This window comes from Atta colombica, unplaced genomic scaffold, assembly GCF_001594045.1.
Source record: "Atta colombica isolate Treedump-2 unplaced genomic scaffold, Acol1.0 scaffold88, whole genome shotgun sequence".
NCBI classification, from domain to species: Eukaryota; Metazoa; Arthropoda; class Insecta; order Hymenoptera; family Formicidae; genus Atta; species Atta colombica.
This window is the reverse complement of record NW_017259581.1, coordinates 1,456,910-1,472,114: the sequence shown is the minus strand read 5'-3', so window position 1 is coordinate 1,472,114 and position 15,205 is coordinate 1,456,910. Positions and strand designations below refer to the sequence as shown.

At 36.3% G+C, this 15,205-nt stretch overlaps 1 protein-coding gene across 2 annotated transcripts; it reads left to right on the top strand.

Annotated features, from left to right (window-relative positions):
- The first annotated feature begins 3,701 nt into the window (after positions 1-3,701).
- Positions 3,702-15,164, top strand: LOC108693096 (inositol-trisphosphate 3-kinase A). 2 transcript variants are annotated; one of them, XM_018201794.1, is made up of 5 exons: positions 3,702-4,657; positions 13,262-13,588; positions 13,968-14,176; positions 14,257-14,728; positions 14,827-15,164. In XM_018201794.1, the coding sequence occupies exons 1-5, from the start codon at positions 4,541-4,543 to the stop codon at positions 15,028-15,030; spliced, it is 1,329 nt and encodes a 442-aa protein (XP_018057283.1). In that variant the 5' UTR covers positions 3,702-4,540; the 3' UTR covers positions 15,031-15,164. The 2 variants fall into 2 exon arrangements, with proteins under 2 accessions (XP_018057283.1, XP_018057285.1); XM_018201796.1 differs by having other exon boundaries at positions 4,542-4,657; positions 13,246-13,588.
- The last annotated feature ends 41 nt before the right edge of the window (positions 15,165-15,205 follow it).

The window sequence follows — 15,205 nt, the reverse complement described above, 5'->3', positions numbered from 1 at the left end:
ATATATATATATATAAAATCTAAAATAACTGCTAAATTACTCAGTTAATTACTCAGTTAGTTCTCAACTGTGCAACAATGAGAAACTTTTTGTTGATGTTTCTTGAAAAAATTGATAGTTGTTGAAATATTTGTTGATATTTCTTAGGTCTGATTCAATCAATGTAAGATTAACTTTAATCTCGGTTCAATTACTGTCTTTTTATAATTCTAAGAATTATAAAAAGATAAATAGTAACTTAAACCAAGATTAAAGTTAATCTCTTATCGTAATTGTACCAGGCTTTAATACGTTTTTGTTGCTAGCGACAAAGCTTACAGTTTATCACGTGTTTCCAATCAAAAGAACATGTTTGTAATTTGGAAATATTCAGTGAGTAATAAAAAATTTCTCATTGTTGCTGCAGTAAAGACTTAGCTCAAACGTTCTAAGTTAGTCGTAAGCATGGCTTAGTGTTCGCCGAGAGAAACACCGAGTGAATACTTCTGACTCCAATGAATTTGAGATTTTCAGTGGCCATGTCACGTTTCAACAACATTCCTTTCGAGGAACGTGAGAACGCACAGGATATCTTAGATACCAATTGAAGACACATCGTGTGCATGTTCCCGTACTCATATTTTTACGGTCGATCACCCTGCTTTGCCACCCAAATAAAAGCGAGCTGATCGTCACGTTTCTGTAATACCAGGAATAAGAATTAGCCCGGGTCTCTCTTTTTTTCAATCGATTGACGTCGTCGCCGGAGAAACTCCGCATGAGATCAAGACAGTTTCTAGTTCTCCAAAAACTCGCGTAAAAGCGGCCGTTAAGACAGTCGTACAGCGGGCGTCGACTTTCTCCCAGATAATGCGATTTACGTCAGCAAGCGGCACCGATGACCGGGAATCGGCTCGAAGAGATAGCGACTAATCGATCGACCATCCGCAGTGACTTTGACTAAACTTCGATTAACTTATCAAGTAATACCTGCACTATTTTAGCATGTTATGTGGATAAAATGAGTCAAAATCAATTTTTGATGTTTATCACATGAAAAATTGAGATCAGGGATGAGTTAGAAATTATATTGAGAAAATGTTTTTTGAGAAAATGTTTTTTGAGAAAATGTTCTGGTTGTACCAAGAAAAAGTACAAACAAAACGAGCTCTGATCATATGAATCAGAATTCTGATTATCGTAAGACGTAAATGAATTTCTGATTATCTCGACTAGAATATCTAATAGGTTTAGCTATAAGTATTTGGATTGTATCTTCCTGACTGAATCTATAAGAATTTCAATTAATACAGCGAAATTTTTTTTTCTAGTAGTTGGAAGTTTTGATAGCAATTTTGTTGAATAAATTATCGATTAAGTCAATTGAGTTTAGTCGAAGTCAATTTTAATTCTCCGAAATTGAAGTCTATAACAACTTACTTAAATCTGTGAGGCTCATTAATTTATGTTGACTAAAAGTCAAACATTAATTAATTTCAAGCGACCAAAGTATCATAATTTATATAAAAAATATGTATATATGTGTGTCAATACTGAGTTTAATTTAATAATAATAATTTAAATTTACAGATGTCACATAAAGAATGTAATGGAATGGATTACATAGATCTATCATTAATTCCGGAAAGTTAATAGCAGCATTCAACAGAAAAAGCAGTTTTACAAGTATTATAAAATTCTTTAGTATAATTGTGTGTGGTTTATAAACCTGCAATTAGTTGTGTGCAAAGCTGCTTTTTCTGCTACCATCAGGCTAGAGATTGAGATTTGAATTTAACCAAGCAGAAAAAAAAAATCAATTTCAAATTTAGTAACTCGCTTTGATTGATTAATTTCCAATCTAATTTCAATTTTAATCTCTAGTTTGCGGTTTAATGTCCAGTAGAACAAGTCACGATAACATCAAAATGACATTACAAATGAATTGGAAATGATTGAAAAATGACTTTTAATGATTATTTTGGAGTCATTTTGACATTCCAGTCAGAAATGATAAAAGACATCGATTCCATTATCATTTCTGACTAGGATCATTTTGATATCACAATGACTGTTTGGGTAAGGATGGCTGACAGGCGATCGTAGACACGCATTCATACGATGGGCAGTATGATACGAGTTCGCTGGTATTCGATAGGTCCGACAAACGGATTCGAAGGCCGCTCGAACAGGAACATCCTCTTGAAAAAATGTAGGACAGCGACCCCGAAATCGTTCCGTTTCACGCTTCACCGTGGCGCGCCTTCGCGCACCGCGACGGATCCGGAGAACGAAACAGACTCCTCTCGATAGGATCTATGATCCTGATTCGCGTCACGGACCGCATCCGGAAGTGAATCAGCCGTGCGCGATTCCTCCGGCTCATGTATTCCCAAGAGCTCCGCTTCCGACGAAGCCGATCTTCGTCGGAAAGATGAAAACGAGCTTACGTCAAGAAAAATATTGAAATCGTCAGCGAAGAGTCCCATTCTCGCCATTTGTGAGTCACCCGTTGTAAGCACGATGTATACAAAAACGCGAGTAGCGAACAGGGCGAGGTCGTGGGAAAGCGGCTGAAGTCGAGGATCTTTTTATTTTTTTATTTTTTTTTATTCTTTTTTTTATTCTAGAACTAGAGAAAAAGATAAAAAATAATATTAAAATTAATCTAAGAGGAACAATAAACAGCCCGCTCGATCTTTCTCTCATTAGATGAAAAGAGGAAATCGAAGAGAAACGAAAATCCTTTTTTTATTAGAATTAAGGAAAAGGATAAAAAATAAATTAGAAATCGAGATTAAAATAAATTTATATTTCCTAATATAATAATAATTTATCGCTGACACATTTTAAATGAATAAAACAACCATAACGGAAGTTCTTGTTAGCGAGATAATATTTTATTCTGATATATAATTCAACAATGAATGTTTCAGCCTCGGGGATCAGGCCTTCTTCAGTATATAAAGAACAAATATAAATATAATTTAAATATGTTTATATAAATAGTTTATTAGATGTTTAACACTAATAATAACCTGATCGGAGTCGAAAAGTCGTTTGTATAATTCGTGTATTTTGTTTACTGTATTATTAATTATATTTTATTTTTTATTTATTTTCAATCTTATTCTTATGGTTCATAGCCCTTCTCAACATATTTTCAACAAATATAAATTTCGGATAATTGTTTACAAATTACGTCGCAAAATCAGAACATTAAGAATCGATTAATGGCGAAGTCAAATTAAAAGTAAGTCAAAAAGATAATAACGCTCTTTAATAATAAAAATTTTTTATGATTCATCAGTGAATTTGAATATATTTTAATGTTGGATCAATATCGTGCCAAATTGCTAGAGTTGATAGAAATGGGAATATTAATTAGTCCCGATCATTGTGTAAATCTAAAAAGAAGAAAAAAAAATAAAGAGATATCTCTCAATTTTTTTCTTCCTAGATGAAAAAGAGGATACAGAAGTCGATATTTTCGGCTGAATACAAAAGTAAGTACACGTCGAATAGTTCAAATAGAAAACGTGCGAGCGCACTTTCTCAAAGTGCGAAGACGAATGATGCTCACAGCTGGGCGCTGCGAAAAAAAGAGGATCCGGCTTTATTTATTTATTTATTTCGCAGCCTCCTCTTAGCCGCACATCGCCGATACAGCCTTATGTTTCATATGTTGCGTACCGGGACAATCGGCAGTCTCAGGGAGAGGGACAACCGTACCGATAAAACTACATTCGCGCTCTCTCGTAGCTTCAGTGTTGCCCACGGTGTATACGAACGCATCGCGCAGTGACGTCGTGAAGCATAACGAGGCAAAGTGAAGCGGAGCGGAGTAGAGTGGAATCCCGTCCGTCTCGCCGCGCGGCGCGACATAGCGTAGCAATTTGTGTTGCACGCAGTAGCGGTGTGCATCGACTGCACACGCACGCGCGCATGCGGCGGTAGTGGCGGTAGCTGCCGAAGAAAGAGAACGAGATCAGAGCGCGAGAAAGTGCGAGAGAAGGATGAAGCGAGAAGCACGCGGTGGGGAAAGAACGATACGGGAAGTGTAACGCGCGCGCGACGGGTAGAAGGATAGATAGACGAACCGAGCGAGTTGGAAGGAACGTGACAGCATTAAACGGAAGCGAGAAGAGGCGAGCGGGACAGAGCAAGAGAAAAATGTGTTTGGAGCGAGGAGGAGAGAGAGCGAAGGACCGTTGTAACCGAGTTTAGTCGGCTCGACCAATCCGCTGCAATTCACTCGGCGCGACTCGCGCCTACCGGGTTCCTGTAGGGGATCGTAGGGTGATTTCGGAACCCCGCGCACGTCATTCGTCGATTCGCCTCGGCCGGCGCGCGTCTTCGCTTTCGACCGTCACTCGATGGAGGTTAGGAACGCCGATGTTCGTCCGCGCCTGGTGAACATTCCTCGGTGAACGATACCGAGCGGGCGCGCTCACTCGCTCGCTTACGAGAGAAGGAACAGTGTGCTCGACTTCTCGTGTTCACGTCTGTCAAACGGTATTCGTGCACGCGTGTGTATTCGCGTTCCATAAACGGATAAATAATGTCGAGCAGTGTGTGTCACCCGCCTCTGCCAGCACGAATGGAAGCGTTCACCACGAGGCTCTGCCTGCGTGCGGTTGATCAGTATGAGCGGCTTCTGCAGACCCACTTCAACAAGGTACGCGCTTGGGGATCGAAGAGAGGAAGAGAGAGGAGTCATTCCCTGTGTCCCTTTCCCTCTCTCTCTCTCTCTCTCTCTCTCTCTCTCTCTCTCTCTCTCTCTGTTGCGAGGAGTTTCTCCGTTTGACGAGAGGATCAAAATGAATTATTGACGAGACGGCGTCGATGGAATTCGGAGTATGAGATTAATATGCGTGAACGGCGTGCACGCACGCAGCTGTGTTACATGCTCTAGATTGGCGTAATCGACGATAACCGGAGCCCGGCTACGTCGTTTACAAAATACACCCGGGTGTATTAAATTTCGTGATTGACTGATGATTCGAAGGATCGCCGCGTCGTCGAGCAATCGATCGAATAATTACTTAGTCGGTTTGCAACGGAAGATCATTGACCTGTTGTACATGCACCTCACTTATCACCGGGCCTACGTACACGATTTCATCTCGCTCGACGAGCGAGTGTATCATACAGGGTGTTCCGAACGAAGATTGTACGTCGTGATAGCGCGCGCCGTTTGTTATCATAATCAATAAGGCCAGTGAGACTTTGGAGGTCGATTGTGTTTCTTGAAATGAGGTGAAAATGACGAAAGTGTAAAGTCATTATTTATAATAAATTTGTATTGCTTCTTCGTATTTAGTTGATTTCTTCAAGTAAGCAATCTTGTTTTTAATCTTAATCTTCATTGTTTACAATCTCATTATAATTAACATCTAGTGAATTTTTGTAATTTTTATCTCGTTTCAAGATACACAATCATTTCACTAATGTGAGATTAACTAATCTCGGATCGATTTACTTTTTATCTAATTCTGAGAAATTGTGAAAATCACAAAAAGATAAGCAGTAAGTTAAATCGAGATTAAAGTTTATTTTATAAAGGTGAAACCAGAGGTTTTCATAGCTTATGAGGTCTATTCTTTTTAGCTAAATTCTTGCGCGATTCATCTTTTCTCTTTTTTTTTTTTCTAACGTGGAGAGAAAAGAAAGAAAGCTGAACTCTGCAAGAAATTCAATTAAAAAGAACAGAGACTTTATTCTCTGAAAAATATCGTATATAAGAATACTAGAATGATCTATACACTGAAAAAAATGATGGATTGACAACATTATTTTAGTTGAAAATAATTTTGTTAATTTAATAACACTATTAATGAAACAAATAAGTCATACTCTTGTTTTAATAAAATTTTACTTGTGTTTCGTTAATATTATTGTTAAATCAATAAGATTATTTTCAGTTAAAATAACGCTGTTAAAGCAATATTGTTTTTTCCAGTGTACATAACGTATATTTGCAGAATACAAATAATCGAGAATTCGCTATTAATTTATTGAACGAACAACAGCATCTATGTACTCGTAATTTATATTCTATTCCACGAACACGCATTTTTCCTGAAACACAGTAGTGCGTAGAAAATATAATAAAATAAGAAGAGAAAGAAAAGAATGCCAGGAAAGGAATGCCATTGTGGAAAAGGGAAACGAGTTGAAAGAAATCGTCTGCAATATTATTGGGTTCTTGAGGATTCATTTTTCGTTCGTCTCTCAAAATATTTTGAAGATTACTAATTTCCCAAAATTTATCAATCTTTGTTCTTTCTATTTTTCATTTAGATTGATGAAATTTCTTTCCATAAAAAGATTTATTAAAAACGTGAGGAATTTTTTTCTTTACAGACATACATAATAAATCAAATAAAATATATAACAATATATAATAAACCGGTAATGAGAGTAGGATCATAGGACATATAATAAACTATTAAAAGATCATCTTTATTACTATCATAGAACTACGCAATCTTGTGGTTTTATTAATGTTTTTGTTCATCCAACGAATAATAAAATATTTCTTTTTGAATTCAATTGAATTCTTGATAAACATTGCATAAAATTTATTCATTTTTTTTTTCAAGACTAAAAAGAGAAAGAAACATTCGGTATAGCCGGCACAATGGGAGATCGTGCGAGCAATGACGTACATTGCATCTTCATTCTTTTTGAAGCTTTCCAACTTTCTTCACCTCACTTCCTCGGATCTTCCTCTGCTAATCCCCAGCTAGATCTCGCCTCGTCTCGCGCGATATCGCGAAAGGCGGATATTGACGATTAATCACGATGAAGTCTTGATACGTGAATGCGCGTGAAAAATAATGGTAGATTTTCCTATTAATGACGCACGCGCGCATTGCTAATCAGCATACCTAGTCATCGCTGATGATATGTGGCGGCATTAATACACGTCCACGTGCCGCGATATTTCACTATTCGACGAAGAAAACAAAAAGAAAACAGAGGGAGAAATATTTATAGTTTACGGTTGTTTCCTGACATACGAGCTTTGTTGTAAAAGTTCTTCGATTTACGGACTAATTTGACACGGAGAACGGAGATCGAGAGAGAACCGAATGATTTCTCCGACGGGGATGTCTACCGACGGAACGCATCGTGCCACAACTTCAGTCTGTCAGGTTGAAAGGGTTAAGCATGCAACCTAGTTTGAACGAGAAATCGCTTGGCGATGCCTAAGCCCAAGTCATACTACAATCTATATAATTGAATAATTTCTTACGTTTAAGTTTAGAGGTCCATAACTTTACTTTAAGGCTAATATTCATAATCAGTTCTTATATTTAAAACTATCTCAAGTTATCCTGAACCAATCAGAAACGGTATTTATAGTTTGTTCTTATTTTAAGACTGTCTTAGGTAATGTTAAGATACCGATATGTTAATGCGCTCTCTGAGTGGTTCATTTTAAGATTGTACTTAAGACAATCTTAAACATAAGAGTCGACTATAAATACCAGCCAAGAGGATCATTTTAAGATATTACTTAAGTTTTAAAATAAAAACGGAAAACTATGAAGCTCTGCTCAAGAAGCCATAAGAAATTGATCAATTATAGTTGATTTTTCTCATATTCGACTGTGTTATTCAATTTCTTATGGTTTTATGGCTTACAGACTTTAAAAACAAGGAAAATTGTGGATTTAAATTTAGGCTTAAAACTTGAAATTTACACTTTATATTTTCACTATAGACACCGTTTAAGGATGTCACCAAAAAGCATCTTTTAGATATCATATCGAGATATTTTAAAAGCTGTCTACATTGAATATTGTGTAGTAAGCCATGGACTGTATAATAAGAAAGTGACCAATCAGAGTTGATTATTTTCACATCTGAGTTCAACTCTCGGGCGAGATAATATTTTTCGCAATAAATAAATTTATTATTTTCAGCCCATTCATTTTTTACCTATTGAATATTAAAATTTTATTATTTCAGTAATATAGCTACGTTTTTAAATTCGATAAAATTTCGACGCGTAGTGTCAAAGTGACTACAAATATGGTATACATATAATCCACATTAAATTATTTAACCATCAAAAATTCAGTTTTGACCGTTATAGGCTTTTAGTTTCTTATTGATTGTGTTCTCACATGTACGGTTTAATAAGATTCTTATTGATTATTTTCTTCAAATTCGACTATAATTAATCGATTTCTTAGGATTTAAGGTTTAAAGTTTAAATTTTACACTTAAAAATCTCATTGTAGACGTTTAAGCGTAGTTATAGGTGAGAATTTATCAATCACAGTCGAATATTCGATTATAATTGTTAATTTTTACACTTATAACTTATGTAATTATATACTTACGTAATTGTAGATTGGACTTTGTACCCCCATGTTTTATATGTGATCTGGGTATGCATTGGAAATTGAGGGTTGTGGAAATTGGAAATAAGAATTCAAATAAGAAGTCAGTGAGAACCGGATTGAAATAAAAACTATCTGGCCGAATTCTATAATTTCCAATTTGCAATCCTTAGTCTCAAGTGCATAGTGTGACATGGGCTTTACGATTTCGCAGAGCGATATGCGGCTGCGAAACAGACCGCTCGAGGCGCGTGGTGACACAATTTTAAGCGCGGATACACTTGTTACCGAGTTATGCGCGGAGCAGCCACGGAGTTAAGTCGTGTATTTCATCGTTGGCAATAATCCCGCCGTGGTAATTTAATAACGGGATTCGCGGGCGCTCGTAACAACGCAGGTAACACGCGGGCGAATTCCTACGGGCGGACGCCGAGCGGTGTATTTCATTAAAGCGTCGCTTGCGTTGCTCGCGGCACCATTTAATTCGACTCTACATTCAGTCATAGAAGCCATTAGCGACGATTCGAGGCAGGATGAACGGGATATGAATTAAGCCGAATGCGTGTACGACCGAACTTAACGGAGACTACTTAGTACGCGGCGTTGTTACGCACAATTAACATTCATTTGCGCTTGTTTTTCTTTCTAAAACGCAGGCGCAGCTAGTCGCGCCCGCCGTGTTTTTCCAGAGATATATTTCTCGGCCAATTTTCTTTTTCCGCTATTTTACGGGACTCTGCGGGTTAATTTTCCATTACAGGAAACCCATCGAACATTTTCGTGACATGGAAATATTGCAGCTTTGCAACGATTTAATTAGTAGCGTCTATAATGAGATTTTTAAGTATAAAATTTAAACTTTAAGCCGAAAGAAATTGATCAATCACAGTCGAATGTGAAAAGACTAATCGACTGATTCGTCGATTTCTTACTGTTTAAGTAAAAGTTTAAACTTTATATCTTAAAAGCTCATTGTAGACGCCGAGTCTTATCGTCGAGTCACTAAACAATCTTAAATTGTTTGCAGTGTTTTATTTTATAATATCTACGATGTGTAAGATGTGATAAGATTATACATTTTAGTTGTAAATACAGGAAGAAATCATACAAACAGTTAAAATAATATTAACACTTATAATAGTTTATTTTGTATAGTGCTTTTTGTTTGGTTTTATTATCACAGCAAAAAAGTCGACGTTAGCGATAAAAAAATTCCTTTGTTCAATTTAAATATTTTAAATTATAACATTACGCTCCAGTCGACAATAAAAAAAAATAACTAACTATTATATAATAACAGGTTAAAATCACGGTTGAAGCAATATTTTTTGTAATAAATTATTAATAATATTTAAGATTCTTATTAATATTTGCTTATTAATATTCTTATAAAGATGCTTATTAGTATCAAAAATGCTTATTAGTATCAAAAATTATTAAATTGCTTATCAATTTAGAAAGTGACATTACTACTCTGGTTTTGCTTATAATTGCGTTTCAAAACCAAAAAGGATTTCAGCGGTTTGAATGTGTATATAAATTCACATAGAAATATTTGAACACTAAGATCCGCTTTGACTGATAAGATTTCTCTTTTTTAATTAGATAACACATGATGGTTACGCAACAGTTACCTTAATCATTGAGTGTAACATTGATTGTTATGTTACTTTTAGTTGGTAACAACTGAGGCTTATACGAGATATAAAGAGAAATCGACAAGAGAATCGGAATTAGAAAATAAGAAATTGGAATGGAAAGATTAGATTGATTCGAGTCTAACGAGAGAAATTGGTGTTGCGAAAACACTTCAGTTCGGGCAGCATACATATATTTTGAAAGTGAATATTACTGTTATTTTCTGATTGACGCAGTATGATTTGTAGAATCTGTAAGTCGATGCTTTGACAGAAAAAAATACCAATTACCATAATTTATAGTCATTTTTTTGAGACAACTATATATTTATAGTTATTTTAACCGTGCAAACATAATCAATGGTGCTATTAATAATAGTTTCACATATGTTGCTTGAAAATTATTAATTTTTTTGTTAACATATCACCATATAATAAATAGTAAGTGAATTTTAAGAAAACAGTTGTGTATTCTACAATTGCAATTACATTCACGGAATAAAAATATTTATCATGTATATATTTATTTATCATGTATATTTTGATATTTTATTATATTAAACTTTAAAAAATTATCATAATCAATATAATTTATAGTACAATTTTTTCATGTTTGAGAGAAACTATTTGTTACTTTAATTGCGTGGTAAAATAATTAGAAATTACTAAAATTGTAGAGTAATAATAATCATAAAAATGGAGTTTCTCATTATTTTATCTCGCAATTGTAATCATAAATATCAAATACTTTTCTCTCTCAGTGTAAATTTGTCGAGATTTAACACGAATTCAAATTGACTGTAATTATTATAATCATAAAAATGATTGAAATGATCATAAAATATGATTTAAATGACTATATAATCATAGTTGTGTAAATCATTTTTTATAGTAATTTCAATCATTTTACGATTATAATAATTGCAATTATAGTCATTTTCGGTTGCCAACTATTCATTGATAGAATTATGCATATAGTATTATTAATATAATTAATATGACTATAATAGTCATAATCGTAATTATAGTAATATATAATTATAATTATAAATACCAAACAGTTTTTCTCTCAGTGCTCAGCGTTACATAATTATCCGTGTTAACAAAACAATACAGGTGTTACTCGATAAGTTAATCACCGATTAAGTCAATCGGAGAGGTTTGTCGAAGTTACTCTAAGGCCGTGTAACGTTGTGTCGCGCATTAATGAATTAAATTATAAGAATTAATTTGTCATCGAGCCTCGTGGAAAAAAAAGTCAAATCCACGGGGTGATCTAAATTTAAAACAAATTCAGAAAGTCGGTACACATCCGCATCACCTCACCTATATTAAAGATTAAGGCATTATAAGGCCGATATTCATAGTGTCGAATCTTTAAGACTGTCTTAAGTTTTTAGATATTACGAACCAAGAGAGGCAGAGAGCCGTATTAACATGTCTTAAGACATTACTTATGACAGTTTTAAAATAAAAACCGACTATAAATACCGGCCTCGACCGTTTCTCCTCTCGTCTGGGGCGATATCGCAGACCGCGAATATGCTAGAATTGGCCCTGCGGCGACAAGTGGCATGATGCGGCTCGAATAAAAGTCATTGACGTCAATAGGTAGCGTGAGAGACGCGATTCGTATTTATGGAACGATTGCGCTTCGAGTTCTGATTTTTTTTTCCTCCTCCCTCTCCCCCTGCGTTCTCTTCCTGTGAGGGCACGTACGGTGATTTTTTTCTATCCTCTTTTTACTTTTTTATCGACATTGTAATGAAATAAATCGCCGTTTATGAATCTATTTATGCTCTAGCAACGATACGCTTTCGCTATTTATTAACGAACGTTATTAACAAGTAATCGATTCGCTGTCATTCGCAGTCATAGACATGAGTCGCAAGTTGATAACACGGGCCGATAATCGAGGCCAAAATCACGGTCGAATTATGTGCGCGCGAACCTTGCGTCGGAAATTAAAATGAATGGTGTATCACGATATCGAATATTCTCGTTGAAAAGCATGGGGTAACGCGACTTAAGGTGAATAATAATAAACAGCCTTCGCGCGCGCGCGGCCGGCGACTTCAAAATAAGGGACGGAAGCACGGAGTCTTACATAACGTATGAAAAAATGAACCAATCAAAGTTCTGCATTTCCTTCCTTTCCATAAAATAAAAAACTCCAATCACAGAAAAAAAGATTAGATGCCACAATTAAAATTAGGCAGCTAAATTCAGTAATATTATATGGACACCTACAGACAGAAATGATTTTATAGGAACAAATCAAGAGAAAGCAAATGTGATATTTGTTAAAAAAATGATCGATTTATTATTCGATTGCAAATTAATTCGTCAATGTAACAAATAATCACTAGTATCGCTAGCAAATAAGAAGCTCATATATATTATATACATAAAAGTCGTAGACGTAGTCAAGATCTTAAATCGTAAGAAATTGATCATCTACGAATTCTATGTAAAAGAGCCTAAAGTTTATCCAAAAGATAGGTTAGATTCTATACAGTTTGCTTCTGTTACTAATAATTGATTGGTATAACAGACTAGCAGTAATCACAACAAGAAAATTTGTTGTCACATATTTACCGATCATCAGTTAAAGGTAACTACTGGCTTAAATTAACAAAATCCTTTCTCTCAGTGTACAACGTCGTGTCTGCGAAATCTATGTATCGTCTGTGTATATGTATGTGCTGCGAAGTCTTGCTATTGTGTCGATGTATTGATCATTGTAGCAAACAATTTTTTGTGTAGCAGACAATTTGATAGCAAATACAATTTCAGCAAACCTAAACAGCTAAACATATTTAGCTGTGGTAGAGATAATTTTCTTTTACACGAACATATCCAATAATTATGACAACAAACTTCATGTTGCTAAATAAATTGACTGTAACAGACATGCATATTTTGCTATCACGTCCTTATATTAGCTATAGCAACAAATCCTCTGTATTAGCAAATTTTATAGCTATAGTAATGCAATTTCAGCTAATCAGAATTACTGTGATCAGGAACTTTTTTCTGTGATTGGTTAATATTCTTATGCCTCGTGCGTTATGCAAAAATCCATGCTCCTACCCCAAGGAGATAACTCGGATCATCTTATCGAAGAGTTCTTGATTTCCGCTTCAGTGGCGAAATCGATCCGATCGGAATGCGATCTCGTATCGATTTCTTCAGTTCTGGACGACTGAAATTTCGAGGCGTCGCAGCCCATAGCGTAACGCACTGTCCCGGTTGGATTAAATTCTTAGTAGGCCTCTCTCGTTGCAGCCCTCGAGCAAGGAACAAACGCGATTGAGCAGTCATGATTCGATGGGCAACAAGGATCACCGTCGACAGAAGGATGGGTCCAGTAGTGGCGGAAGTAGCGGAAATAACAGCAACAACAGCACTTACAGCGCTTTCCGTCAATGGCGACGGAGCACCTCGTTGGGTTCTCATAGCAACCGATCCAGCAGTGCCGGCTCCAGATCATCTAACTCACTCACCAAATTACCAAACGATCCTGCCACCATGCGAAAATTGGAGCAATTCCCTATGGTCCTGTCCGATACGACGATGCCGGATGAGGATCTTTCTTTGAAATTCCTCGCTCTGGTACGTGTATTTATATTTATATTCTCTAAAGTCTTTGGAGTGGAATCTCACTGAAAATTGAACTAGTCTTGAAAAAGAGTGGCTCAATTTTCAATCTTTAAAGCCGGTTCATAAACAATTCTTATATTCTTATAAGACCGTCTTAAGTTCTGTCTTGAGGTGTCACGAACCAATCAGAGGGCCGCATTAGCGTTTTAAGACATTACTTAAGACGGTCTTGAAATAAGAATCGACTATAAATATCAGCCTATAAGTGAGATTTCACTCTTTGGAATAACTATTCACTCTAAAAGACTTTTAGAGAGTACATAGCCGGTCTTTTCGCGCACGTTTTTCGAAAAAATGATTCAATCGATTGCGTCATCTAACTGTGTTCCAGAATGCTCTAGATCTGACGGCGCCAGCCAGCGATGTGCTTTTGAAAAACCGACTCAAGTCCTGGTTCCAATTATCGGGCCATCCAGACGGCTTTGCACCTGCCGGGCCTGGCACTGTTTGGAAAAGACGGGCGGGCGGTGTTGAAAACACGGAACGCATCGTTTACGAGACTTTGAGCAAGGAAGAAGCGTTGCGGGATTGCATTCCAAGGTTTATTTTACAATCTTTTCAATTTTTATCTAAAAAATAATAAAACGGACACCGCGAAACTCAACTATGGTTCTTTGCAGATATTACCGGGAAGTTGAATACAAGGGCGACACGTTTATCGAGTTGCAGGATCTGCTCTTCGGATTTAACGATCCGCATGTGATGGACATCAAGATGGGCACGCGAACCTTCCTCGAATCCGAGGTGTCCAAGATCACCGCTAGGTCGGACCTATATGAGAAGATGATCGCTGTCGATCCGAACGCACCGACGCAGCTAGAACACGAGCAACATGCCGTGACCAAATTACGGTATATGCAGTTTCGCGAGGAGCAGAGCTCAACCTGTAGTCATGGTTTTCGTATTGAAGCGATGAAACTACCAGGTGCGCCGCCAATCACCGATCTCAAGAAGATCAAGTCACATTCGGAGGTGCTCGACATCATAAAACTATTCCTCGGTAACCGCGAGGACACTCGTCAAAAACTCCTGACACGCCTCGGGAACCTGCGAACCAAAATTGAGCAGTCAAAGTATTTTGAAACTCACGAGGTATGATACGATATATCAATTTTTGAATCTCTTCCAATTGTTGTAACATTTATTTTGTACATATTTAATTTATTTAAATGTATTATTTTATTTTTCAGGTAATCGGCAGTAGTATTTTCATGATTTACGATAGCGAAAAGGTGGGTGTTTGGCTAATAGATTTCGCGAAGACACGGGAGGTACCGGACGGACGAAAGCTCACGCATAGACGTCCTTGGGAAGAAGGCAACCATGAAGAGGGTTTCTTGTACGGATTGGACAACTTAATTTTTGTCATAGAAGAAGTCCATCTGTCTCCATAAACATTTTTCGATGTTCGTGTGACAAAATTAAAAAACTCTTCTATGTTACAAAACATCATTTACTCATACACATATTACGAGTGAAAAAGTATTCGTTCCATCATTTATAAGTAATTTTTAATTAAATGTAAGTGCGCCAGTATCATCAAAACATTGAAAAGTGGAGTATATTATA

Coding starts and splice junctions, on each gene's coding strand:
- LOC108693096 (XM_018201794.1), top strand. CDS start 4,541: ATGTCGAGCAGTGTGTGTCACCCGCCTCTGCCAGCACGAATGGAAGCG. Junction 4,658..13,261: donor TGCAGACCCACTTCAACAAG/GTACGCGCTTGG, acceptor CTCTCGTTGCAG/CCCTCGAGCAAGGAACAAAC. Junction 14,729..14,826: donor AGTATTTTGAAACTCACGAG/GTATGATACGAT, acceptor TTTATTTTTCAG/GTAATCGGCAGTAGTATTTT.